The sequence below is a fragment of the Paroedura picta genome, chromosome 2 (assembly GCF_049243985.1).
Source record: "Paroedura picta isolate Pp20150507F chromosome 2, Ppicta_v3.0, whole genome shotgun sequence".
Lineage (NCBI taxonomy): Eukaryota > Metazoa > Chordata > Lepidosauria > Squamata > Gekkonidae > Paroedura > Paroedura picta.
Genome location: NC_135370.1, coordinates 131,798,695 through 131,826,567, shown reverse-complemented (window position 1 = coordinate 131,826,567; position 27,873 = coordinate 131,798,695). Strand labels below are relative to the sequence as shown.

Sequence of the window (27,873 nt, the reverse complement as noted above, 5' to 3'; positions counted from 1 at the left end):
CAGGGATAGTTCGTATGATGCCAGGAGGGACAATGCAACCATGTGCACAGACTTGTTGTGTAGTCCCAGGTGGGTTGCTTACAGATGTGAATGGTGGTAGGGTAAGTGCTGGTGCATGAGTGGACGATAGAGGAGAGCTGTAGTCTTCAGGTACTTGCAGTGGTAGCCCATTTGATTGGAGAGTCCCAACTGGATGCATAGACCTGACAGCTGGGTATGTGGGTGCAAGGTGAGGCGGTGCCCCGGTGCGTGCCACACTGTTAGACGAGGCTGCTGGCACGAAAGGTTGGGAAATCTCTGCAGTTCTAGGTATGAACCCCTTGGCATCTGCGTGGAGCTGTACTGCTGAGGTTTGATAAGCCCTGACAGGAGGCGAGGTCATTGAGATTGTTATCTGAGCTTTGCTGGTTGGGGGTGATTCCAGTTTCATTTCATTACTACTCTTAAGGAGGTTCTAACTGCACATACTCTTGGATACAAACTCCAGACTCTTCCTCCGCAATTCCTGAAGGGTCGAAGTCTGGATTCCTTTTTTGGAGTTCCGTGTCTAGGACCATGGCATGAGCTTTGTGCTCTGCGGCTTCCTGGCGGCACATGAGCGTTTCCAACTTGGCCCGAAGAGTTTCTTCTTCTTGTTCCCTTGCAATCATCTCTTGTGCTTTTTGGGCTTTTACCGCTGCCAGCTCTGCTCGGAGGGCCTCTTCCTCTTGTGCCTTTTGGGCTTTCACCATTGCCACTGTGACATCCATCTTGGCTCGCACTGCTTCATCTGCCAGGGCTGAGGTCCTGGAACTTCGTGATGTGTGACTTGCACTGCTTGAGCATTCAGTGTACTTTGACTTTTAATCATGAGACAACACAACTCTTGAAGCTGATGAATGGTGTGATGAAGCAGGATGAGAGGGTGCAGGCTTCGAATGGTAAGATGCTGACTTGGAATGATGCGAGGATGTATGCTCAGATACCAGGGATGGCGCGCTTCGGCGTGGGGGAGCTGCCTGGTCCATGCCTGCCAGCTGCATACGATTGAAGAGGGTCTCCAAGGCTTTTTCATAAGCTACCGTGTGCGCTTGGTTCCTCGCCTGGATGTCTTCCGCCGTTTCGTGAGCATCCAGGTCATTCAATCGATGTAACATGGAGAGAAGCTTCTCCTCTACCTGCTTTCCCTTCTTGAAACACTCTTCTAACACCATTTTTACATGATGCAGGGAGTCAGAAGTGGTCTCTGCATTGCTGCACAGGATTTCGAGCACTGACCATGTGGATTCATGGCGTACGTTGAGCTTGCTAACCTCCTCTATGAGGTACTTTTCCATAATGGCCGTAAGAGGCTGGGTGTCTCGCAAGGTATAGGGGGCCACCCCTATCTTAACATTGCCCTCTACTAGAGGGGCTGATGGGTTTTGGTCCAATGCAGGTACATCTGGCATTGCATCAGGATCACTGTTTTGCCTGTCCTCCTGCATTGAATCTGGGGGAGGCTGTTCTGCATGGTATGAGGATCCGGCCATCTTTTGTCACGTGGGGGGGGGGGGGAGCTTTCTGGCAGCTTGCAGAGAGCTATGAGTTTGCCTTGTTTTCATTGACTCAGGCTGCTTCTGAGAGGAAGGGGTTTTTGCCTAGCTCTGAGGCAATTTCCCTGTGTACTCTATATAGAAAGCAGTCCTTTAAGGCTGGATTTTACGCAGACCCATAAGATTTGCATGCAGAGGCAAGCATTAAGGAGCATTAGTTGGCTGAATCAATCCTTTGAAATGTAAATTTGGCAAACAGAGGCAGTAGATAGCAGAGCACAGGAGAATGGAAACACAGTACCTTAGAGCTCCCACCTTGGCTATTACCAGGATATTGGGCTTAAGTTCCAATCGCATTTGAGGAACACAGGAAAGAGCAAGCCTACTACAATACCCAGAATCCTTTCTCTTAAAGTGACAGGGGGGAATATCTCCTGTTTCTCAGAACTCCAACCAAAAGATGCCTGGCTGGACAGAACAACATCCCTCTTCAACTGGGTTGCCCAAAACTGAACACAGTACTCCAAGTGAGGCCAAACCAGAGCAGAGTAAAGCAGTACCATCACCTCCTGTGATCTGATACTCTGTTTGATACAGCCCCAAATCCCATTTGCCGTTTTAGCCACTGAGTCACATTGTTGACTCATGTTCAGTGTGTGGTCTACTATGACTCCTAGATCGAGTGCTGAAGTTTCCTCCAAGATTGCCGAACATAATGGGGGAGAAGTGCAACTGGGATAGACTGATACATTTTACTTTGGAAAGAATGGAGAAGGAAGAGTACTTCCATGCACATTCTGGCTGATCTATTAAAGAAAGGATCCAAAGACTCCAGCGGAGAGTGCCACCAAGCCAAAAGGGACTTTAGACTTTTTCACTTATGACTGAGATACATATTTTGCCAGCCTGGATTTGGCAAATTGCTGTTGTGTTATACTGCAATAATGTTTCAACATACTACTAGCTCCTCTGAATCTCCAACTTTTTTTTTTTAATAAAGTATGGCTCCAACTCTTTTCGTTGAAGAAGTATCAGCAGAAGAACATTTCCTTTTGAGATATTTACTTTTTAAAATGAAAGCAGTGAATTCTAAGGAGCTAGCAGTTATGAAGTTAAAGTCTCGGTTGATCTCGGTTCTCAGTATGGCCTCCATATGAGAAGTGTTGGTTGCAGATGAGATGAAGGTCCTGATAGGTTGAACGGAGTGCTTGGGACATTGAAGGGTTCAGACATTGCCTGGGTGAAGGAGACAGCTGATGCCAAGAGGGAAGAGGTTTCTGAAGTGGATACTTGCAGAGTGATTGGAGAGGAAGGCAGATGTGGAGTGACACTCTCCCATGATCTCAGCAATCACACAAGTTTCCATACTTAGAATATTGGTTGTGAATTTAGTAGGCAGAAGTCTGGATAACATGGAGGTCACGAGGAGTTGAGAAGAGTGCTCAGGGGAAGTGGAGGGTTCAAGAGTTGCCTTGGGAAAGGAGACAGCTGAATTCAAGGAGGTGTCATGAACCCCGATTCATGACCCATCTTTCACCCGTGTTCTCCCGGTAACTTCAAGCTGTTGTCATAAAGCTATAAATCGCCTGCTAGTTCCTGTCCTCCTCTGCATACCAAAGCGTCTCACTGCTTGGACACCCTATCTCTTCCTGCTCTGATTGACCTGTGAAGTCTCAACATATGTAATGTTTCAGATCAAAGCACAGGTCAGATGGCCCTTTTGAGAAACATTGTATTTCCCGCCTTGTAGACCCCTCTTCCCCCTCCCTTGTTTAGACTCCTGTATAAGTAATCCCTTGGGGCTATTGATCCTTTGTCTCTGCCAAAGAGTTTGTTCATAAAACTTTGCCTGTTGATACTTTTGTATTTGTTTGCTGAATAAAGTAATGGGGAGGAATGGGAAGGCGACTGTAAGCCGCTTTGAGCCTCCTTCGGGTAGGGAAAAGCGGCATATAAGAACCAACTCTTCTTCCTCTTCTTCTAAAGGCTTCCTTGGACTGCACTACAACTGTGGTCTGAGTGTCTTCTGCCTGGTTCCTGACCAGAGGAAGACATTTCTGAGGTGGATGTCTCCCCACTGGTTGGAAATAAAGGCAAATGTGACATTAGAATCTCTGCTAAACTGAGGATCTCAGTAGTTGCACTGTTTTTAATAGGATTATTGCTTGTTAATTCAGTTGATGCAGGATTGTTTTTATGTTATTGTGCTATAAGACGACAGCAATTATTGGGTTTTTTTGTTTAAAAAACCATTTAAAAGCCCCCTGTTGGTGTCATGTGGAACATGCCACCCACAAGGGCTGACTAAGGAAAATGGTGCTGATATGGTGCCGACTTTCAAAAATATGCACCCTCTGGTCAGATTGCTAAAGCACTGTGATCGTATTCTTTCTGGAAAGATGATACTAAACAAAGCCTGAGGTATAATTACAGGGAACAAGGAAAGCCGGGAAACTGGAGGATTAGAGTATGACGTTCTTTAAGCAGCGTCTTTTACAGATACTTATCATAGATGCTTTAGGGTGATCCTGCATTGAGCAGGGTGTTGAACTAGATGGCCTGTGTGGCTCCTTCCAACTCTAGGATTCTAGGATTGTATGGATGCTCAAAAAAAACCCCAAAACCAAACCAACAAAACACTGCACTTTGGAAGCCAGGGTGATAAAAAAATTCCATATAGATATAGGAAAAGTGTTTTGTAAATGGTTAAGTAAATGGTTGCAAACTCATTATAATGTCTATAATTTTCCTTCAATATTTCTTGAGAGGGGAAAAAGAAATTCAGGGTTGCTGAACTAGTACTGTGCTGTTAGTACTGATTCATACAGAATGCAGAACCTAGATAGCCAAGGTTCTCACAATGTGCCATATTCTAAATTTTATCTATTTATTTTAAACATGTCTAGGCTGCCTTTCCACCAAGATAGGGTCTATAAAGCACTCATATTTGGTATGGTAATCTTTCAGGCATACAGCATATTTACAGTTCTGGATTCCTGCAGCTTACGTGATATAGTGGGCAGCATGCCCCATTGGGTTTGTGCCCATTCACCTATCAAGTCCACTGTATGATACAAGGCCATTCATTATCTCTCAACACAATTTAGTTCATAGGTTTCTTGTGGGGGAGGAAGGAAGAACCACGTATGCCGGTTATTCAAGGACGGGTGTGATAAAAATGTCATAGCTGTATCAGGGAGTCTATACCTTGTCTTAGCATTGAACTGGGATATATTTTGGCAAGTCCGTTTTCAATTAAAGCACAATAAATTACTTGAATTATATCTATACTTGGTGTCTCAAACTTGTACAGAAATCTATCCCAGTATGCGTAAACTGAAGACTGCCAAATCAGTAGGGAAAATATTTAGGAATGCAAACCAGGAATTTGCCAGTGTAATTAATGCCAAAATAGCCACATGCATTCCCAAAACTGCGTCCCAGATAATTCAGATATGTCTACATAATATAGGGCAGGATGGTTATTAAAGATTATAAACCAGATTATTGCAAAGTTAATTATCTTTGTAAAGAGGAAGGAAGCACAAGGTGAAATTTAAGGAACAGGACTTGGAATTAGTATCCAAGTTGTTTGTTTCCTGATCCCTCGTTGGCTCAGGATCAACAAAGATGAATATGAGATATGCAAGCATGATGTCAATTTACTGACGAAACATGGGAAGGTGAAAAAAATGGAAAAGAGAAGCTTCGTGTTGTTTACAGATCACAGAAACCTGGTTGAGTTAGCTGGGCTAATCTTTCACAGTTAAACTCTTAAGGGTCTTCATACAGCATTAACATAGGCTCACTGGTCAGGGTGAAGGAGTTGCTGGGATGTGTGCAAGTCCCACTTTCCTCTCCACTTTCCTCCATTTACTGGTTCAACAAAACCTGGATGTTGAGTGTTTCCCTTGGATGTTGACACTCAAAACAGAGTGAAGATTCTATGGCTGTACTCTCCACCCTGCTGTCAAACAGTAATGATCATCCTCACTTTCCACTCCCCCAGCACTCCTTTCCAACATGGGAAATGATTATTTATGGGCCCTGCATGGAGTATTAAACATGCCAGTCATTAAGGCATAGTGAGGACAGAGAAGAGGATGAAACTGGTATGTCCTCCTGCTGTCTGCTAAACTCTGCTGACAGGTACAGTTTTGCCTCCTTTCTCTGCTTTACTACATTCCACAAAGAATTATCCCAAGAGGTCCTGTGGCCTCAGGATTCAAAGTTCCTGGAATTAGGAAATGACTGCTGGGGGAGGGGAAACAGTAAATCCTTGCACAAAGACCTGTGTTCCTTGCAAGGAGGACTGTTGGATCTCTCCAAGGTAGGGTTGTAAGCCTCCAGATGATAGCTGATTTCCAGGTGACAGAGATCAGTTCACTTGGAGAAAATGGTTGCTTTGGAAGGTGGATTCTCTGATGTTATGCCCCATTGAAGTTCCTTCTCTCTCAGACCCTCCTCCCCCAATATCTCCAGGTATTTCCCAACCCAGAGCTGGCCACTCCTAATCCAAATGTGATTTCTCCTCAGAAACAGCCATGTATTTAACAACATATTATTTTTATATGTGTGTACCAAAAGCAGAAGTCTCCTTGTTTGAAACAGGGGGGAGGTGAGGTGATTGTTTGACCCATGTTCTGAACATTGCTATGATTGTGTCCAGATTTTTTAAAAAAACAGCAAATGTCTTGAAACACGTTACTGTTTTTGGATGTGGGTGTGGTAATTTATTCTTGAAGATATCAAAGATATGTCTTAAAGCTTGCTTTCCAAAAAGGTTCCACTGGATATTCTTGGGGCCATTCTGCACTCGTTCAAAATTGCACAATGGTTGCAAATTGAAATCGCTACTAATTTGCTGTTATGCAAAACATTGTTGACAATCTGCAACACTCCTGAAACCGATCTGCAAAAAGCGCTTCGTTGTAGCGCTTTCAGGGAAATCCCAAAAAGTGGATTCACCCTCCAGAAAGCGCTACACTCTTGCAATCAATCTGCAACACTAGCAGGAAAGTTCTGTGCATTATCATTGTTGCAGTTTCTGCAAAGTCCCTCCCCCTGGCTCTCTCCTCTGATCTTCCGGCAAAGGGATTGCCATTTTTCTTTCTCGGAGCGAGTGGAGATCAACACACCGGCGAGCCTTCGTTTACCCAGCGAGGCTTCCCCGGCTGCAGTCCCTCCCCAGAGTTGTTTTAAGTCACCAAGCACCAAGCATCACACAGCCCCGTTTGCTGGTTTATTTTCCCTTTATTTTTCACTCTATTTTCGGCCGAAAATCGCGCCTGTGCTGGGGGGGGGGGGTTCACTTGGGGGGAGCGTGGCAATGAAACAGCAGCTCAAACACCACCTGCTAGCTAGATGGGTCTCTCCGTTGCAACGAATCAATGCAGATTCGTTGCAACGTGTGTGTGTGTGTGTGTGTGTGTGTGTGTGCGTTTTTAAACCTTCCTTAAAGGGAAAGGGGCTTTTTGGGAGCATGATAATGGCAGCCCATTGGCTGCTTGATGGCCAGGGGCGGGACAAAGCTCGGCAATATCGCTTCCTGGCTAGCGATTTTTGCCGGAAACCTGTGGGAAATGATAGAAACGCAACTGGATTCCACTACAAAGGCAGGTATGCACAATGACAATTTCCACTATTTAAAATGGCGTTTTTTCGTTCCAAAACCAATTTGCTACATAGATCCTGGTGTGGAATGGCCCTTGAAATCTCCCTCAAAGTAAAGTTGGTAAAGTGATTTACCAGAGACAGTATCAGAAGGCTGTTTTGGGTAAACATAGGCCATTGGAGTGCATGCAACATCATGGGACAAAAAGAAGCCATCCACTGGAGATGCCCTTAGGTCACTCTTGGAATGAAATTAGAGACCTTTTTTTACATTGCACTGTAAATACATTTGGCTATTTATGCTTCATGCCTTGCTCCAGCCTAATCAGCAGTATATTACTAGTTCACTAATCTTAACAGTAAAGGAAATATACTTATGGGAGGTAGACCCAGGCCAGGAAGCCTCTTCAGCCAGCTGTCCTTTTTCATCAAATGCACCTCTGTAGGATGCTGCAGCCATTGATGTCATCCCTGGATGAACTGTGGTCAAAGGGAACGCATACGGATTCCTCTTCTGTCCACAGATACTCTGCTAAGAATATCTTAACTACACTCAAGAGTTGGGCTCATTAACTCCCAAAATAACTTAAGACCTGAGCCTCTTTCACTTCCATTTACTTTGAAGGGAGTGTTGCCATCAATTCTGAAAGGCACCTCAACCATGCTGTTCATGTTTCACTTATTAAGGGTGTTCAGTTTTAGCAAAAACTTCTGTACCAAGAAAGCATGGAGCAGAGCTTCTAATACACTGGCAATTAAAGCTTCTGGCTGAGAGCAATCACATTAGACTCAGTGGCATAACAAAGTTCATGGGATTCTGCAGCCTCTTCATAGAAGGAGTCTGTTCTGTTGCTTTAATCACATGATCCTTGTGCTTGAAGATGTGCTTTATATCTTGATCCTGTTCGCAAAGACCTTTGAAGTACAGTGTTATTTTTGCTTCTTCCATCCCTCCTCATTTATATAATACTTATATTATAGGAAAAGCTTTGCTATCCAGCACTCACTTTGCTATCCAGCAGTTTGCTATCCAGCCAGTTTGGTGTAGTGGTTAGGAGTGCAGACTTCTAATCTGGCGAGACAGATTGATTCCCTGTTCCTCCCCTACATGTAGCCAGCTGGGTGACCTTGGGCTCACCACAGCACTGATAAGGCTGTTCTGACCGAGCACGGCTCTATCAGCCTCACCTCCCTCACAGGGTGTCTGTTGTGGGGAGAGGAAAGGGAAGGCGACTGTAAGCTGCTTTGAGACTCCTTTGGGCAGAAAGAAATGGCATATAAGAACCAACTTTTCTTCTTCTTACAGAGGAATGGGTTGCTGGTTAATGAACAGTCCTGCGTACTGCCCAGGGGAATGTGCAGTACCAAACCCACTTTTGGGAAACACCGTGGTGACAGCCCCATATGTGGCAGGACACTGCTTTCCCCTCAAGGAATGGAGCCACCTCAAGCAGCAGTAGGAGAGCTGTTTGAGACTCCTCTAGCAGAGTTGGCTCCCGAGAGAGTGAGGCAAACAGTGGATGACGTCAGTTGTCAATGCTGGTTTACCGTAGCCTAGAGACAGCAGGAATAATCAATGTGACCAGCGGGAGGGGTGAGAGTGGGGTGGCACACCTCCAAAGATGCAGCTGTATGGAGGGTGAAGGAGAGGATCTTGCCCTCTGGGTGATGCTTGTTAACTGCATTTTCTGGATAATCAGTTGCTGGGATCACAAAGCTTTTACAGGAACTGCTTAGCATAGTGTGCTCACTTCTCGTTTGCATATACTACAAAGATTATAGCATTGGTAATGCTATCAAAGACTCTCATTCTCACCTTCATCATCTACAATAGGCCCACTCTGGCATGGAAATTTCCTGGAAATTTAAGGGCAGTGCTTGGGAAGGGAGGCAGGAGGAATTCAATGTCATACTGTGTGCCTTTGAAAGATGCCAATTCCTCCAAGGGAACTGATCTCTATAGTCTGGAGATCAGTTGTTATTCCAGGATATTTTAAGACCCTACCTGGAGGCTGGTAACCAGGCCCGTATATCTGCCCAAGGTGGGACAATTTCTACCTGGTCCTCAATTGGGCAGTGAGAGGAAAATGGGAGGGGAACAAGGAAATAATAGTGTGGATGTGGAGACATTACACTTGGAAGTCATAGCACGGTATCTATGACACTCTGGGATTATCCCACTTCTCTGTAGTTTTTATCATAGGGATTAGGGAATTCCCAGAACTCCACCAGGGGAGTTCCCTCCTGGCTTATACTCCCTATCAGTTCCCAGGAGTCATGGGCAAGACCAGAGACCAGTAGTCAGTGATGGAACTGGGCTAGGTCAATGGCCATATGGCTGGTATGAAGCCATGGTGTGAAAGGGCAGGGACTTTAGACTATTTGGCTAATGGAAGGTTTATGGGTATTTAATGTGTACGGATCCTCTGCTACCAAAGAATGCATCCATTTTCCATACCCGACAAACACAGATGAGCTCAACATAGTCCGGACTCCACTGTCACAAGCATAAGACAAAAACTAAAAGTATGTAATTCAACCAGATGAATGAAACCACAATTAATATATTTAGAAACTCTTATAAAAGCATCCACACAACGCATGGTTAAGGAATTTAGAAGACATTTTTGAAAACCAATTACTCATTTTACAGATGAAAAATGCTGACTTTCTAGTGTGAAAGGTCATCAAAGCCAGGAACTTATAACCTGTGCAAAGAGAAATGGTAGAAGAAGTGGAATTCTCTCATGACTGCAGAGTCCAGCCCTACAGAGCCTACATTGTCCTCTGAGAAAATTATCTGGTGGTCCCTGGCACCAAAGAAGTCCAACTGACCTTGACTAGGGCCAGGGCTTTCTCAGCCCTGGCTCCCGCCTGCTGGAATGAGCTCCCCCAGAACATCAGGGCCCTAACAGAACTAGCACAATTCCATAGGGCCTATAAGACAGAGCTCTTCCACCAGGCTCACTGTTGAGGCCAGTTCGGACAAGCAAGTACACTAACATTAAAGGGCTTTCTTGCTACAATCCAGATAGCTCTAATGAGAAGAACTATAATGGGGATGTCATCAATTGTTTGGTTGCTATTAATTGTTTAATTATTTTATTAATTTAACTGTTTATTGTATATATTGAATGCTGTAAACCAGTGGTCCCCAACCTTTTTATCACCGGGGACCGGTCAACGCTTGACAATTTTACTGAGGCCCGGGGGGGGGGGGTAGTCTTTTGCCAAGGGACGTCGCTGCTGCCACCTGAGCCCCTGCTCCACTTGCTTTCCCGCTGGCACCCCTGACTTCCCACCACTTGCTGGGGGGTGCTGCCAGCAGCAGCTGCACAGTGCCACGCCGTGGGGGAGCCCCAGCCATGGCGGCCACTGGAGAGCACCAAAGGTGAGCCGGCGGGAGAGTGGCAGGGCAGCCCCCGAGGCAGCAGCTGGGGAGGAGGACGAGGAGGAGCCACAGCCCACTAGTGACTGATCTACGAAGTGGTACCAGTCCCCGGACCGGGGTTTGGGGACCACTATTGTAAACCACCAGGAGACAGCAGGTCCAATAGCAGCAGTGTACAACGATATAGGCTAGATATCAGGAAAAAAATTTTCACAGTCAGAGTAGTTCAGCAGTGGAATAGGCTGCCTAAGGAGGTGCTGAGCTCCCCCTCACTGGCAGTCTTCAAGCAAAGGTTGGATACACACTTTTCTTGGATGCTTTAGGATGCTTTGGGCTGATCCTGCATTGAGCAGGGGTTGGACTAGATGGCCTGTATGGACCCTTCCAACTCTATGATTCTATGAGCTTATAAATATAATAGCAACCAAACAAATAAGTAACCTCTTCCTTACTTCCTTATCATTCTTTACTCCTTTTTCCTCCTTTCACTAGACGCCTTCTGCATTTGTTCTCTTATCACTCCATGGATGGTCCCACCCCTGTCTGCTGTCATGTTATCATTGTCTGTAACCACCATCAGTTGTCCTAGCTGTTGCCTAGAGATAAGAGATAAGATGGTGTCTGTTGTTAATAAGACATTGCCTTGTCACAGCCCCTACTCACAGCTAGCTGATTCTAGCTGTCAATTTTAAAGACCAGCACGCCTCAGTTCTGTGTCTTTCTCTTGCACCTATCTTTCATCTCACACATCCACTCATCAGGTAGCAATTACCTCACCTCAGAGGTCACTGAGGATTTTTGCAGAGAAGTTTTGGTGCAAGGCCAGTTGGCCTGTTGATTATTTGGATGCAGATTCAGGCCTGGGTTTGTAATGGAAATGGCCTTGGTTGCCCTGACCAATTATCTTTGCTGGGAGAGTGTTTGGGAAAGTGCATTTCTGACTATTCTATTAGCCCTCTTGGTGGCTTTTGATACCATCACCCATGCAACGATTCTGAAGAGGATGGATGGGCAAGGTCGTTGTGCTCTTATTTGGCTGACCCGTTCCAGAAGATGGTGCTGTGGGACTTGAGATTTGTGTGATCCTGCAAGTATCTGTCTTATATGCCATCCTAGTTAACATCTACGTGAAACTACTGGAAAAGACCATCTGGAAATTTGGAGTGAGGTGCTGCCAATATATGCCCAATTCCAGTTCTCCTCACCTTGAAGAACCAAGCTTGGGAGTATAGTTGGTACCTAGCCTATACTTGTAGGCTCTGGTATCCTCCTTGACAGGTAGAACCTTTTGTCATCTTCAGCTGATGTACCAGCTGTGGTGATATGGCCATGGTGATCCATGCTTTGATGACATCTAGATTATTTCACTATAATGAGGCTGCCTTTGAAAGCTGTTCAGAAACTTCAGCAGGTCCAGAATGTGGCAGCCAGACTATTATCTTGGGCTAGATACAGGGATGCTATCACTCCTGTAAGGTGGGTTGGACTGAGAGTTTGGACTGTCCCAAGGATAGCCAGAGCCTCCAAGGCAGAGTAGAGATTTAAACCTGGGCCTCTGAAATTGTAGTCTGACCCTCTGCTACACCCCACTGGCACATTTGCTGAATGGGAAGAAGCAGCAATGTGACTTTCCCAGAAGGAACGCTGTGGTATACCACAGACACAGAGGACTGTATTTGGCATCCCTAAAGAAATGAGCAGAATATGTGTTGGAGGGGGCAGAAATGTGTTTGTCCCTCCAAGAAGGCAGCAAGACAGAGCTGGCACAGGGGATAATAGTACTGGAAATACAATTACTTGAAGATTGTAAGCACTGCAATGACTGGCATGTACACACTAACAGTGTTGCATCCTGTGAGATAGAATCATAGAGTTGGAAGGGGCCATACAGGCCATCTAGTCCAACCCCCTGCTCAATGCAGGATCAGCCCTAAGCATCCTAAAGCATCCAAGAAAAGTGTGTATCCAACCTTTGCTTGAAGACTGCCAGTGAGGGGGAGCTCACTACCCGACTGTGGAATTTTTTTTCCTGATACCTAGCCTATATCGTTGTACTTGAAGTTTAAACCCATTACTGCGTGTCCTCTCCTCTGCAGCCAACAAAAACCGCATCCTGCCCTCCTCCAAATGACAACCTTTCAAATACTTAAAGAGGGCTATCATGTCCCCTCTCAACCTCCTTTTCTCCAGGCTGAACATTCCCAAGTCCCTCAACCTATCTTCATAGGGCTTGGTCCCTTGGCCCCAGATCATCCTCGTCGCTCTCCTCTGTACCCTTTCAATTTTATCTATGTCCTTCTTGAAGTGAGGCCTCCAGAACTGCGCACAATACTCCAGGTGTGGTCTGACCAGTGCCATATACAATGGGACTATGACATCTTGTGATTTTGATGTGATGCCAAACTGTTTTATTAAGAGGGAAAAGATGGTTACATATATGGATAAATGCATAGCTATAAATATAAGAAAGAAATACGATTATGAGGATTTGCATCAAACTTATATGTGAAACTTAACCATTGCTATGTGAACTAGAAAATGTATAAGTAATTAACCACTACCTAACTTAAGTGAATTAAAATACAAACAGCTAAACACAAAATTCTAAATGTTATTACCCTCAAAAGGAGTACAAGGAATTACATGACATAACCTATGGAATAATATGAACAGCAATGTGAATAATGAATAAATGAAGAATAATGAATAGTAAAAGCTGAAACCTAGTTCCCACATACCTCCCAACCTTGAAAGCACAGGTAGCTCTAAGCCCAATGGCTGAGACAAAACAAATGGAGCATCTGTTTCCCCCCCTGGGAAAAGGCATAATTGCAGGGTGATGTGCCCAAGCAGGCAAGGCTTTCGGGGATAATGGACAAGGCTTTGGCCAAAGTAGACCCAATCTACCCCAGGCAGGCTCCAAACCCAAGGCCCACAGGCAACCACAGGGAAAGAGAAACCAAGTCCCAACCAAATGATGACAGAATTAAATCTAATCCTGACAAATTGTAGAGTGTAGGCTTGTCTTCTGCCAGGCCTATGGTTGATCCTGAGGCATCCTATAATCTATTTGAGCTTCCTCTTGTTCCCTTCTCCCTCTTTTATTTCCTTTCTTTGCTTTCTTCCCCACCAATAAATGACCAACCTCATGGGGGTTAGAGATGGCTTGGGGGATTAATAATATTGTTTTATAGAGGTTTTATTAATGTTTGTTTTTATGTTGTGAACCACCTCGAGCCTGTTTGCAGGGAGGGACAGCATACAACTCCAACAAATAAATAAATCTCTGAACAAGTGTTTCTACCTTTCCACTGAAAGAGGAAGCTTGTGATCCTAATGAGCCCTGCCCATGAAACGAAATTAAAGAGACAGGTGATCTGATGACAGATCTTTGTCTTTTCTCATTTAATTTTAAACTGTCGCTGACTAGCTTGGAAGTCTAGCCCCTCCCACTTGATTCCAGTCAAGTCTTCTGTCCAAGGCCATATGTGTGAGTGACGGGATAGTCAAAGACATGTTTAGTTGAACGGAAGGTTTTAGTTCTATTGTCTACAGGGAATTGTAGTCCGTGAACATCTGGAGGACCACAGGTTGACTACCCCTGGTCTACAGCACAAAAATGCATTAAAATTAACTTTGTTTTTTTCTTTTGCTTGACAGGTGAGTATGATTTCTGAAGTTCCAGGAAACAAAGTTATAAAAGAACAACCTGAATATATTTTAGTATATAAAATACTAATGTGCTTATTCCAGAAGCAAGTGGCAGTGCTGTCCATGGGAAAGTGATTGAATTACGAAGCATATACAGCTTCCTGCTTGGATCCCACCATGGCAAATCTCCAGTGACAAATGGGAAATTTGAGAACTGGACCAATGTTACTGTCATCTGCTGTACCCAGTGACATCGGAAAATTGGGGAAATGGCTGAATGTCAAATAAATAAATAGATAAATTAATTCCATGGCTATGCTCAGGATTGCTGCCACAGTATAGTTGTGTGCAAGCTGAATATGTGAACCATGAAATATTAGCTTCAAGATACATACTTTCCTTACCTCTTACCTTCACTTTTAATGCATGTATCTTATCACAGAACCTGTCACTCTCCAAAACTAGTACACTTCTGAAAAGCAGCATTTCATAAGGTAGATAGTATCATGCCAGCAACATTGGTAAAAGTTGCAAAAAAAAGTTACTCCTGTGCCCATTAAATGTAGCATAGCTGTGAAGAAATCTCACCTCTCTGTGAAATAAGCAAGGGAAACTACAAGCAACCAATCCTGAAACGTGGCTATTTCGGATATTTCTCACATTAGGAATGTGCATCCTTTCCACTTCCAGGAGTCATGGAGGGTGGAGTCCAGAGTGTACATATATAAACCTGTCTTTTGGGATGTCTCAATGAAGTGACAAGTTTGATTGCATCCTTCTGTCAACCTGTTGCTCAGGTACTGCTTGTGATTGTGCCAGTATTTGTTGCTGAGAATGGAGTGTGCCTCCCAGAAGGTAAGACAATAGCTTCAGCATTCTTTGTACTTTTGTAGCTGCTGAAAGAGGCTTTGGGGGGAATGTTCTGTCTTCTAGGGATTCAGGTTTGAATCCTCAGAAATCCAATGGATGTTACTGGAGGCATGTCCAGTTTTGAACATAGTTTTGTTTGACATAATTTCAAGGTAGTGACTCATTTGTAAGAGGAAGGCATTATTTACATGGGACAATTGGATGCTCGGTTCTTCAGTCCAAAGAACAGATTAAAATGTGTTACAATTTAGAAATGGATTTGTTAACAAACTGTGTTGTCGAAAGGGAAGATATGAAAAAGACGATCCAGTAGGATTTAGGAGATACAGAAAATACCCATTAATATTAGAGAGAGGAAAATTAATAAACATTGGTCAGAAGAGTGGAACTATCACACAATTTGATACAATACTCATATGCACAGGCTGCTTATAAATGTAGTTTCCTAATTTTTACTTGCCCAATTTCCACAAAATGCTGGTTACCAATTTGAATTTTAGTGGGTTTTCATTGCACACAAATTGATTCGGTTTGGCCATCCTTGTACTTTTAGACCTGTTGGCCACATTAGATGTTCTTGATCACCAGCTGTTGGCCCACTGCTTCACCAAGACCAGGATTAAGGGGACTGCACTGAAATGGCTGGTCTCCTTTCTTTGGAACCAGACTCAGAGGGTTGCAGTGGGGGAGGAGTTGTTTGACCCCTTTGTGCTCTCAGGTGGAGTACAACAGGGGGCGATACTCTCTCTCATACTTTTTAAAATCTATGTGCACACTGTAGCCCAGCTGGTCCAGGGCTTTGGACTGGGTTGTCATCAATATGCAGATGACACCCAACTCTACCTCCTGATGGATGATGGCCGGACTCACCCTCCTGGATACATTTGCCAGTTGTTTTGAAGCAGTGGCTGGATGGCTCAGACAGAGTTGTCTGAAACTCATCCCCTCCAAGACAGAGGTCCTGTGGCTGGGTAAAAAGGGGCAGGACCAGGAAGCTCATCTCCCTTGCCTGGACAGGGTGCAATTAACATCTGCAATGGTGACCAGGAATTTGGGAGTGATCTTTGATGCCTCCCTTTCAATGGGGGCACAGATCACAAAAGTAGCCCAAATGGCATTTTTCCACCAATGCCAAGCATGGCTGCTACCACCCTTCCTGTCTTCAGAACTTTTGGCCACAGTGATCCAGGCAATGTTCACTTCCAAACTAGACTTCTGTAACTCACTCTACACAGGCCTACCCTTTTCTTTGACCCAGAAATTGCAACTGGTACAAAATGCAACTTTGAGGGTCCTCACAAGGTCATCTTGGATGGCCCATATCCAGCTGGTGTCTTGTCATCTGCACTGGTTACCGGTTTGCTTTGGATTCAAGTTCAAGGTTTTGGTTTTGACCTTCAAGGCTATAGGTGGACAGGGTCCTACCTATCTGAGGGACTGCTTATCTGCTTATGCCCCCCTCAGGGCTCTCCACTCTGCGGGCAGGAATTTATTGATTGTTCCAGGCCTTCAGGACATTTGCCTGCCCTCAACCAGTTTTCTTATTTTACTGTTAGTTGTTCTGGGAGCTTGGCGACTGGTAAGGGTATTGAGGGGGTGAGGCCAAGGGCCTCGAGCTTGGTAGGTGGTAGGTTGTAGGTGTGTTTGTGGGGGGTGAGGCCAAGAGCCTTAGGCATTTTTTTTTTGTTCTATTTGGTTAGGTTTTAGTTCCTTCTGTGGCTTTATTTTCGTGTTTTTCTTTTTGGTTGTTGTTTGGGTCTGTGGGGAGGCCAAGGGTTTCTTCCTTCTGCTTTGGTTCTTTGGAATTGCTTAAAAAATAGTTAATGTATTCATTTCTTATTCTTTGTGTGTGTGTGTATGTGAGTGGAGGGGTTCTACTTGCTTTTAAAATCTATTATTTTACTTGAATCCCCCCTTCCTCTCTCCCCCCTTCAACATCCTTTGGAGTTTTTTGCTTTTTCTCTTTTTGTGTGAGTTGGGGTGGTGGTGACATTTGTTGTTTGATCCCTCTTCTCTCCCCACTTTTTATTTTCTTTTTTTTTGGGGGGGGGGTCTGGTGCATACATATGGAAGGACTTTTGGTTTTGGTTTGCTTTTTGTTCTATAATATCACCCCCACCTTTCCCCCAGTAATTTTCCCCACCTGTATTTCTTTCCTTTAATTTCTAGAAGGTTGTTCTTTTTGGGTGGGGTGGGGTGCGGAGGGTGTTGAGGCTCACTGTTCTGCATTCAAGTGTGTGTTTCTGGTTTTATGACCATTGAATACAATACTATGGTGCTGCTAAATAAACTTTTAGTAATAAGGGTCTGTTTTAGGAATTGTTTAACTATTAAACAATTAAAATTCAGGATAGGGTTTTAGCTCTTTCCTTACTAGGCCAGTGCTAGGAGGATATTAAAAGAGACAAGGTTGTCTTTAAAATAGAGTTATAATAGCTTAGACTAACTTTTTAAAAAGCAGTTTGTGGTGCTCTGAACTTCAGTGAAGGTGAACGCAGGTCCTTTTAGAGATAAATTTCCATTGAGGCTGTCCTAAATCAGTCAAGGGAGAGACCACAATCATCTCTTGACTGGCGGACTTCAGAACCATCCCAAGAAGCACTACTAGGCAGTGATTCCTTGGGGGTGGGGGGGAGAGGCTGCTTCTGAGGTGCCCAAGTGGCTACCACCAGTCAGCCAGCAGGTGAGACATCCTGTGACCACCTCCAGTGCTGTCCATTAACATTTCAGTGCAGTGTAGAGATGCCAGGTATCTCTCACAGAGAGGCTTGGTGGAGTTGGCACTGGGGGAACAGGTGGCAAGTGAGAGAGTTACTCTTCTCATTACCCAGATAGTTGCTGTAGACGACCACTCCTTCTCTGTAGTCAAAACTGCTGTTTTCTGCAGGCTGCTCCAAGATGCCTATCCCCAGTATGGCCCCCCTGCTCACACCACGCTGAACAAGACTATAGAATCATAGAATCATAGAGTTGGAAGGGGCCATACAGGCCATCTAGTCCAACTCTCTGCTCAACACAGGATCAGCCCTAAGCATCCTAAAGCATTCAAGACTATGTTGTCATCAGGCACATGGCACGTATTTGTTGCTGACTGTACATGGTACACTGGTGGCCAGCTAAAGAAGTTGTGACTGAGGTAACTAAGGCAAGGTCAGGACCTCCAAGCTGGGTGTTGCCAGGCTCTGCTGTGTGCTGAGGTACTTGATTGGGCTCACATGGCAGACCACATATCAGCCACCATTAACCTTGACCTGGACAGCTAGTACAAAATGCGGCTGCTAGGATTCTCACTAGAACGTCTTGAAGAGCCAATATCCAGCCAGTGCTAAGTCAGTTGCATTGGATGCCAGTTGAATATTGTATCAAGATTATGGTTTTGGATTCATTCATTCATTCATTTATTCATTATTGAATTCTTACTCGCCACTGTCGGGACACTGACTTGTGGTGGGTTACGACATATAAAACATATAAACTCCCTACAGTAAAAATACTCCATCAAAACCCCCATCATACAACATTCAAGGTGATTTGCAATCTGGGCTCACTGTACTTGAGGAATCGTCTGTCTCCTTATGACCTCCACAGGACACTTTGCTCTGCAGGTTCAAGTAGGCTGGTGATCCCTGGCTCGTGTGAAGTTAGCCTGGCCTTGAACAGGGCCAGGACTTTTTCAGCTCTGGTCCCTGCCTGGTGGAACGAGCTCCCAGAGGAGCTAAGAGCCCTGTCAGAACTAACTCAGTTCTGCATGGCCTGCAAGATGGAGCTCTTCCGCCAGGCACTTGTTTGAAGCTGGGCTGACAGAAAATCTTGTTCTTCCTCCATTTTAAAGTGCTATCTATAAAATGCAATAATTCTTCTTTATGTTGGGTACAATCTTGCATTTGCAGCCCTCCTCATAAGGAAACCCCTCCTGATGCGGCTGCATATGTTTCCAGAAGAGGAATTCTGTTAGTTGCTGATGCCAGTCTCCTTGGATGATCCGTGTCTCTTTTGTAGAGCACACCATCTGTTCAGCTTGTCCGTTAGTGCAGCGGTCCCCAACCCCCAGTCCAGGGACCGGGACCAGTTCGTGGATCAGTTGGTACTGGGCTGCGGCTCCTCCTCATCCTCCTCCCCGGCTGTTGCCTCGGGGGCTGCCCTGCCACTCTGCTGCCGGCTCAACTTTGGTGTTCTCCAGCGGCCGCCATGGCATGGCACTGCGCAGCTGTTGCTGGCAGCACCTCCCAGTGGGTAGCAGGAAGTCAGAGGTGTCGACGGGAAAGCAAGTGGAGCAGGGGTTCAGGAGGCAGCAGCAACGTCCATCAGCAAAAGACTACCCCCTCGGGCCTCAGTAAAATTATTAAGTGTTGACCGGTCTCTAGTGATAAAAAGGTTGGGGACCACTGCGTTACTGGATGGACGGAACGGTGTAGATGTCACGTGCCAAATAAGCACATCTGTGGTAAAGCTTCTGAATTTTTCAGAAACAATTAGTGCCCCCATTATCCAAAATGCAGGTATCAGGCAGATCATGTATGGCAAAAAAAGTCTTTGACGTAACCAAATTATCATTTGTGAGGTCATGGGGGAAGCCTGGACCATCTTAAACCACTTGGAGTAAGGATCTACGATAAGCAGGAATGTCTGCCCTTGGAAGGGGATAAATGGTAATGACTGGGGAAGGCACTGGCAAACCACCCCGTATTGTCTGCCATGAAAACGCTAGAGGGCGTCACCCCAAGGGTCAGACACGACCCGGTGCTTGCACAGGGGGTACCTTTACCTTTACCTTTACCTTTACAATAAATAATTACCATTTTTACATTATTTTATTGTACAGCTCAAATTCTGAGCTCCTACCTGTAAAAGTTGGGTTGTGTTCCTTTTTTGGTTTTGATTTTGAATTAGTGGCTCTCAGCCACCAGGCAGAGAATATCCCCAAATGGCTTCGATGCCATAAGGAGAAGCATCATAGGAAAAAGTCACTGGCAAATGTTCAGAGTAGTTTTATGTTTTAATTCCAGACATATAAATATAAATATAAATATAAATATAAATATAAATATAAATATAAATATAAATATAAATATAAATATAAATATAAATATAAATATAAATATAATAAATATAAATATAAATATAAATATAAATATAAATATAAATATAAATATAAATATAAATATAAATATAAATATAAATATAAATATAAATATAAATATAAATATCCCATTGTAACATAACATTTTGAGCACTTGCAGTCAACGGGTGTTATAAAAATTACCCTTAGAATTGAACCAAGGCATATCCTTAATCTAGAAAATCAGCTGGTTCCCGCACTTGTTTACAACAACATATTTTAAGTACTTAACATTAAGCATTTCTTATAAAACAATATGAACTTTAATCTAGTATTTATAAAAAGAAAATAACAAAGGAAAAAAACCCTTTATAAAGGGGGGAGAAAAGAAGCCTGCTTTATCATAACATTTGCAGCTCTTAAATTCTTCAGTTCAAATTGTTTTAAAATCTTTGCAGTTACTGTAAGTATTAATGTCATCCATATAGAAACAGAATATAGGAAAAATGTCAGCCCCCCCCCCCTTGCCTCCTCCCAATCTTCTTAAGGAGGTCTCAATTCGAGGTTTAGGAAATGAAGTTGTGCCTCTTTCCACAGAATATCTGCCAATTATTCTTGAAACAGGTGCACCTCCTGATCTCTAATCTGGGGTGTGTTAGGACTATTTTTTTCCTGGGAAGCTCTTTTAGAATAGTTACTTTCAGGACAAACCAATGTGTCTTTTGGCTGATTTTTTTGTACTTCTGCTTTGAGATATGTCTTTTCAGTAAAGGTAACCTCATCTGGGGGAACTTGATCAGTGATGATAATAAGTTCTTGTTACAGGTATGCTTTCTGAAGGACTCCATCTCCAATGCTTCAAAATTCTCTTCCGCTGAAGATTTCCAATCCTGTAATTCTTCACTCTTGCTATTTTTTTGTTCCAGTTGGTTAATATTATCATTATCATTTGGTTCATCATTCTTGTTCTTGACATTTCGGATCTCCTTAAAAATATCTTTCAACAAATTTTCTGTGAAGGCATTCAGATCTTCTTTTTGTTTTGCTAACAGACGGACCATCTGAGTCAAAATAGCCATATTAAAAATCAGACTTAGAAGTCAACACCAGCCAGTTTTGTGCAATATTTCAAACAACCAGGAGAGATCCTCCCGCAGAAGTTCTGATTGCTTAGAAAGTCACACAATGGGAAAGATATCAAGAGAGCCGTTATCAAGGGAAATCTCTGTATAATGTAAACAGTCCAAATTAGCTCATTTATCTTTAAAAATTGTTCATATGTTTCACCTTTCCCCCAGAGTTTGAAAACAGACAAGAAAAACAAGCAGGAAAGTCTTTATGAGAAAGATGAACTCACTGCCACGGCTTGGTAGACAAGACAGGGGGAGGTGTACAAAAACAATTTAGTGTCATTAAAACATTACTCACTGTTGATAGCAGGCATTTGAAGTTAGAGAACTATGAAGTCTCTTCAAAGCACTTCAGAAAATGAGAGAGGAATGAGAAAGAAAAGGTGATCCTTGTTAAAGAAGGCTCTGATGGTAGACTGCCTCTTGACCTTTAGTCACATATAGTTAAGATCTTGAGAATCTCTCGCTGCAGATCAGTAATGGGCCTTTTTAGAGCTCCGGAGCTTTCCGAAGCTCTTATAAGGAGAATTTAGCAAGATTTGCGCACCTTGCTTCTGCCGGATGTAGATATGTTCAGCCCCCTATACAGACCAAGAGCTCTTCCTTAGGAGAAGTGCTCAAGCAGCCATCTTTCCCATCTATATCATCCCTTGACATTGTTGAAGGCAGTTTGGTGCTTGCATGACCAGAACTAGGGAGTTTGCTTATCTATTTATCTGCTTATCAACCCTGGCTGCAGAGGAGGTTCTCCATTAAGTTCTGGAACATGTCCAGGGCTACACTCACCCTGAACTGTAGTCTTTTGACTCAGAACGTGCCATGATGCACCACAATGGTCTGGTTTTCTTTGTTTGCATCATTGATTGGCAATTTTTGATATGCCTGGGCAAGTTTGAGTTTTGCAAAGATCTTGCCCCCGGAGAAAGAAGCCAAGACATGGCTCACAACTGGAATGGGATAAGTGTGCTGTTGAAGAGCTTTATTTATTATGCATTTGTAGTCAGTGCAGATTCGTATACTGCTGTTAGCCTTCAGTGGGGTGATGATGGGTGTTTCCCACTTGGCATTGGAGACTGGCTTTAGGACACCCTGGCTGATGAGATGATCGAGTTCCTCATCTTTAGTGTGCTTTAGTGTGAATGACACTCTTTATGCCTTGAGACGAATGGGCGCCACTGCTGGGTCGAGGTTGAAGGAGATTGGTGGGCTGATATAGCAGCTAAGGGGCAAAATCTGCAGACAGTTGACCCCTGAAAAGGTGATACTCAGGGGTGCAAACCACTCTAGGCTGAGCAGGCTGGTGTGGTGGTCTTCTACAATGATGAGAGACAATTGGTGCATGAAGGACTTGTGCCAGACATGGAAGGTGCCGATCCTGTTGATGGGGACTTGGTTCCCCTGGAAATTGGTTAACTTGGCACCAAGCGGCTGTAGGTGTAGCATTTTCTTGAGTGGTAGATTGAATAGCCTCACTCTGGAGATTATTGAGAAAGTAGACCCAAAGTCTACCTCCATGACACACGAGGGCCCTTCAATGTGTACTGTAATGTTGATCTTCTTTTGTGCAGAGCTTGTTGACTGGATGCGAATGGTGCCAGACTGTCACTGAATTGTGTTGACAGGTGGCACCGGTAGCAGAGGCCTATGCAGGACCAATGAAGGATGCTTCACTATAGTCATCTTTCCTATAGCTGCGGTTTTACTTGTTGTTGAGTGGACTCACTAGTGCTGATGTGGGGCTGTGACTTGAAGCGGCAGGCCTGGGCAAGGTGGCCTGACTTCCCACAAGCTTGGCATTGGGCTTCTCAGAAATGACAAAAATTTTAGAAGTGTGGTCTGTCACAGTGGCTGGAGAGAGTTTCAGCAGTTGGGTTGTGACAAATGGAGCTTTTTGACTTCCTCTTCCTCCTGGCTGCTGTCTTTGGTAAAGGCTTCTTCAGAATGGACAGGCGTTTGTCTTAGTTTTGTAGCTGCAGCAGTCCTAAATTGTCGGACTGCCTCTGTATTTTCAGTGGGAGTTTTCACCACGTGAAGAGGTGACACTGGGTCCTCTCATCTCAAAGTCTGCAGATGAGCCAATCATATAGCATTGTTTCTAGATTTTCAAATTCGCGGTAATGTGCAGCTAGGCAAAGGGCAGCTAGAAACTGGTTGAGAGACTTGCTGTCTTGTTGACTACAGTGGTGGAATGCATTGTGTCAAGAGATCTCAGCCACCTGGGGCTCAAAGTGTTGCTTAAGAATGTCAGCAATGGTGTAGTCTTCTTCCCGGGGCTTAACAGCGGACAGTAGGTCCCTAATGAAGGTGAACATTGAGTGGCTGCACACACTAGAAGCATGCCCTGCTTTTTGCCTGATTGGTGATGTAATTGGTGTTGAAATGGGGCTCTATCCAGACAACATAACACTCCCAATCTTCGCCACTAGCCTTAGAAGGCTTGAATTTTGGTGCGGATTCTATCTGAGATATGATTGGCTGAAGTGGAGGCAGCAGTTGCTCTTGCCAATTGGGCCACCCTTGTGTGCTTAAGGCTCCGTTGTGATTTCAGCTCTGGCTGGGCCAGTGTCTCTAAGCGGGCACCTATTCCTGCTCTGGAAATCCATTTACCAAACACTGCGATAACCTTTATTGTATTTACAATTTACAACTACCATTTACAGGTATTGCAGCAGCCTAATTAAAACTGCTGCTGCGATACTACCGAGTGATACCATCCTGTGGAAATCAATGTTGCATTCTGGAATTGCCAGTTATTGTGAATCTTGCAAACTGCATTTCTAAAGCTGAAAGCAAATGTAATCTTGAAGATCATTGTCCTGAAGGGTTGTTTAAAGGTTTAGCAATATATAAATGGTAAATGAATCCTTATCTTTCAGTCATTTAAATATTTAACAATGCAGATCGTTTGGTATGAAATTAATACTGTGAGAAAGAGGCGTGCCATGAAAAGGTACACATATAATAAGAACGCAGAGATATCAGAGATACAAAATGTTTGGTCATGTACGTGTTGTATCAGCAGACCCATAGATAGCAAGGAGAATTTTAGAACTGTCACCAGAATATTTGGGCCAGAGTTTGGAAGTGACATGACTGCAATGCAATTTTGATAGCAAGTCCTCAGACTTATTTAATGTTTTCCTTTGTGAATAGATATGTTTATAGATGTTAAATGTGAAAACAGAAACCTTGTGATTCAAGTTCATTAATACAGGAAAGCTATTTTATATATGTAGAGGTGTAATAAAATCTTCTGGATGTGCTGTATATTCCAAAGTTTTAAAATTGCACTCTGTTAGAAATGTTGGCTGTACTTACACAGGTTGTAAAAACAGGCACTTTACAGCTGTGCATATCATAAGAAAGGCGGGATTACAGGAGTCACAAATTGGGATCAAGATTGCAGGGAGAAATATCAACAATCTTAGATATGCAGATGATACCACTCTAATTGCAGAAAGTGAAGAGGAACTAAAGAGCCTGTTGATGCGGGTAAAGGAGGAGAGTGCAAAAGTTGGCTTGAAACTCAACATCAAGAAAACAAAGATCATGGCATCTGGCCCTCTCAATCCCTGGCAAATAGATGGGGAAGAAATGGAGGTAGTGACAGATTTTATTTTCCTGGGCTCCAAGATCACTGCAGATGGGGACTGCAGCAAAGAAATTAAAAGACGCTTGCTCCTGGGGAGGAAAGCTATGGCAAATCTAGACAGCATCCGAAAAAGTAGAGACATCACCCTGCCAACAAAAGTGCGTTTAGTCAAGGCTATGGTCTTCCCAGTTGCAATGTATGGCTGCGAAAGTTGGACCATAAGGAAGGCCGAGCGTCAAAGAATTGAGGCTTTTGAACTCTGGTGCTGGAGAAGACTCTTGCGAGTCCCTAGGACTGCAAGGCGAGCAAACCGGTCAGTCCTAGAGGAGATCAGCCCTGACTGCTCTTTAGAAGGCCAGATCCTGAAGATGAAACTCAAATACTTTGGCCACCTCATGAGAAGGAAGGACTCCCTGGAGAAGAGCCTAATGCTGGGAGCGATCGAGGGCAAAAGAAGAAGGGGACGACAGAGAATGAGGTGGCTGGATGGAGTCACTGAAGCAGTAGGTGCAAGCTTAAATGGACTCCGGGGAATGGTAGAGGACAGGAAGGCCTGGAGGATCATTGTCCATGGAGTTGTGATGGGTCGGACACGACTTCGCACCTAACAACAACAACAAAAAGTACAGCTAGTACAGCATTCTAATTTGTGTATTAATATCAAAGCTAAAGAGCCTCTTGTGGTGCAGAGTGGTAAGGCAGCTGTCGGAAAGCTTTGCCCATGAGGCTGGGAGTTCGATCCCAGCAGCTGGCTCAAGGTTGACTCAGCCTTCCATCCTTCCAAGGTCGGTAAAATGAGTACCCAGCTTGCTGGGGGGTAAACGGTAATGACTGGGGAAGGCACTGGCAAACCACCCCGTATTGAGTCTGCCAAGAAAACGCTAGAGGGCATCACCCTAAGGGTCAGACATGACCTGGTGCTTGCACAGGGGATACCTTTACCTTTATCAAAGCTAAAAGAGCCTCTTGTGGCGCAGAGTGGTAAGGCAGCAGACATTCAGTCTGAAAGCTCTGCCCATGAGGCTGAGAGTTCGATCCAAGCAGCCAGCTCAAGGTTGACTCAGGCTTCCATCCTTCCAAGGTTGGCAAACCACCCCGTATTGAGTCTGCCATGAAAACGCTAGAGGGTGTCACACCAAGGGTCAAACATGCCCTGGTGCTTGCACAGGGGATACCTTTACCTTTACCTTTATAATTAGGATGAGCCCCTGCCAGTAGCGGCTCATGGTAATTGTAGGCCATGGACATCTAGAGCAGTGGTCCCCAACCTTTTTATCACCAGGGACCACTTGACGCCGGGGACCACTCACCGGGGACCACGCAATGCCTTTTACTGAGGCCCGTTGGGGGGGGTAGTTTACTCTACTCTCAACCCTACTCTCTACTGCCCTAACGCTCTCTGATCGCTATAGTAATGTTTAAACATCCCTTCAAAATAATGGAAATTTTAGCACATGACAATGACAAATCAATGGGAACCCTGAGCTTGTTTCTCTGCAACGAGATAGTCCCATCTGGGAGTGATGGGAGACAATGACACCCAAAGTGTGTTGTAAAGGGCCGGAGGGGGGGGGGATGAAGGAAAGGGCCGGAGGGGGGGATAAGGCATCCTTCGGGGCTCACCTCCAATTAGTTGAAGGGCCACATGTGGTCCGCGGCCCACAGATCGCTAATCTAGAGAGCCACAGTTTGGTCACCTGGCTTAAGAGATAGCCTTAACCTAAATAGGTTGGCTGCAACAGAGCATCAGGAAACAGGACACTGTCCATTTCTTTGTTCATCCAAGAGTTCTTAATCAGCACCAGAGGCATGCTAATACACGTTAAATAGTAGCAGTACTGAACAGAGGCCATTCCCTCCCAGAGTTACAGTCACTTCAAGCATCTGTTGGGTGTTAAGGCTTATCTCCCACAATAGCTGCATGTGGAGTAAACCTTGAAGAGCTGGATTTTTCTATTTCTTCCTTCTGCTAAGGCCACAAATGAAATGTGGGTATTTTAATACCCCAAATATACAGATCACGGACCAGATACAAAGGACAATGGGGTGGGGGTGGGGTGGTCAGGAGAACATTCTACAATCTCATGGAAACCCTAAATTAATTTTTTTTCTACCATAATCCATAGAGCTATTTATGTAGCAGTAGATTGATTGTCTATTTTGCCATGGATGCATTCTCTCAATCAATAGCACTGCAGGAGATGTCTTGGGTGGGCAGCATTTGTGTGCCTTGACTTCAGACGTTCTGCTCTTTTCCCTAACAGGTTACTGAAATGTCAGACCTGATAGTATCGTCTGTCTTTTAGGGAACAAACACATTTGGGCAAAGGCTATGATTCACATTGCCCCAGCAGGGCTGTTTCTCTGCGAAGCAAGTTTTTGCATGCTCAGCTTGAATGCTGAAAGCTGGCTTTGTGTAAAAGGCCCTGATTCCAGTTTTTGACCTTGTTACATCAGACTATGTTTAATTATAGGTACTTGTCAGCTACTCTTTCTACTTGAAACTTCTGGCATCCAAATGGAACATTCCACTCTCTTTTGCAAGTCAATTACAGTTACTTTGCTTAAGCAACAACATCTGGTCTCGTAGCACCTGCAGCGTGACAGCAATTTAATGTTATGCGAATACTTATAAAAGACTTCCAGTGAAACAATCCATAAACAGGGCTTGCAAGCTTCTTTTGTATCTTGGACTTTCCTCTGTCTTCAGATTGCATGGGACAGATAAATCATTAATTTTTAAATGCTGGTTGAATTATTTGCCTTGCCCTTCAAGAAGGCTGTCAGCCTTTAATGTTTTTTAAGTACTGCATGGATGTTTAGAATTGCTTAAGCATTACTTTATTATTTTTAATGAAGTAGAACATCATGTCGCAAAACCTATTTGGAATTTGAACAGGTGGCAGTTATAGTCTTGTGTTGTTTTCCTGGCCAGCAAGCCATTGGAGAAACCTATGCATACATTATATGTACACATGAAGCCCCCAATGAGGTAATGGCAACTTCCAGAGTAGTTACAGGATATGATTGCTAACCACATCCAGCTTGCCTTG

At 44.2% G+C, this 27,873-nt stretch overlaps 1 protein-coding gene across 1 annotated transcript in view; it reads left to right on the top strand.

The window, feature by feature from the left end:
- Positions 1-14,941: 14,941 nt before the first annotated feature.
- The window catches only part of LOC143830361 (cytosolic phospholipase A2 beta-like), a 64,613-nt gene continuing 51,681 nt past the window's right edge, over positions 14,942-27,873 (top strand). Inside the window, exon 1 of the mRNA XM_077322783.1 lies at positions 14,942-15,024. Coding sequence (XP_077178898.1) covers positions 15,004-15,024 — 21 coding nt within the window. The 5' untranslated portion in view covers positions 14,942-15,003. The remainder of the gene's footprint in view (positions 15,025-27,873) is intronic.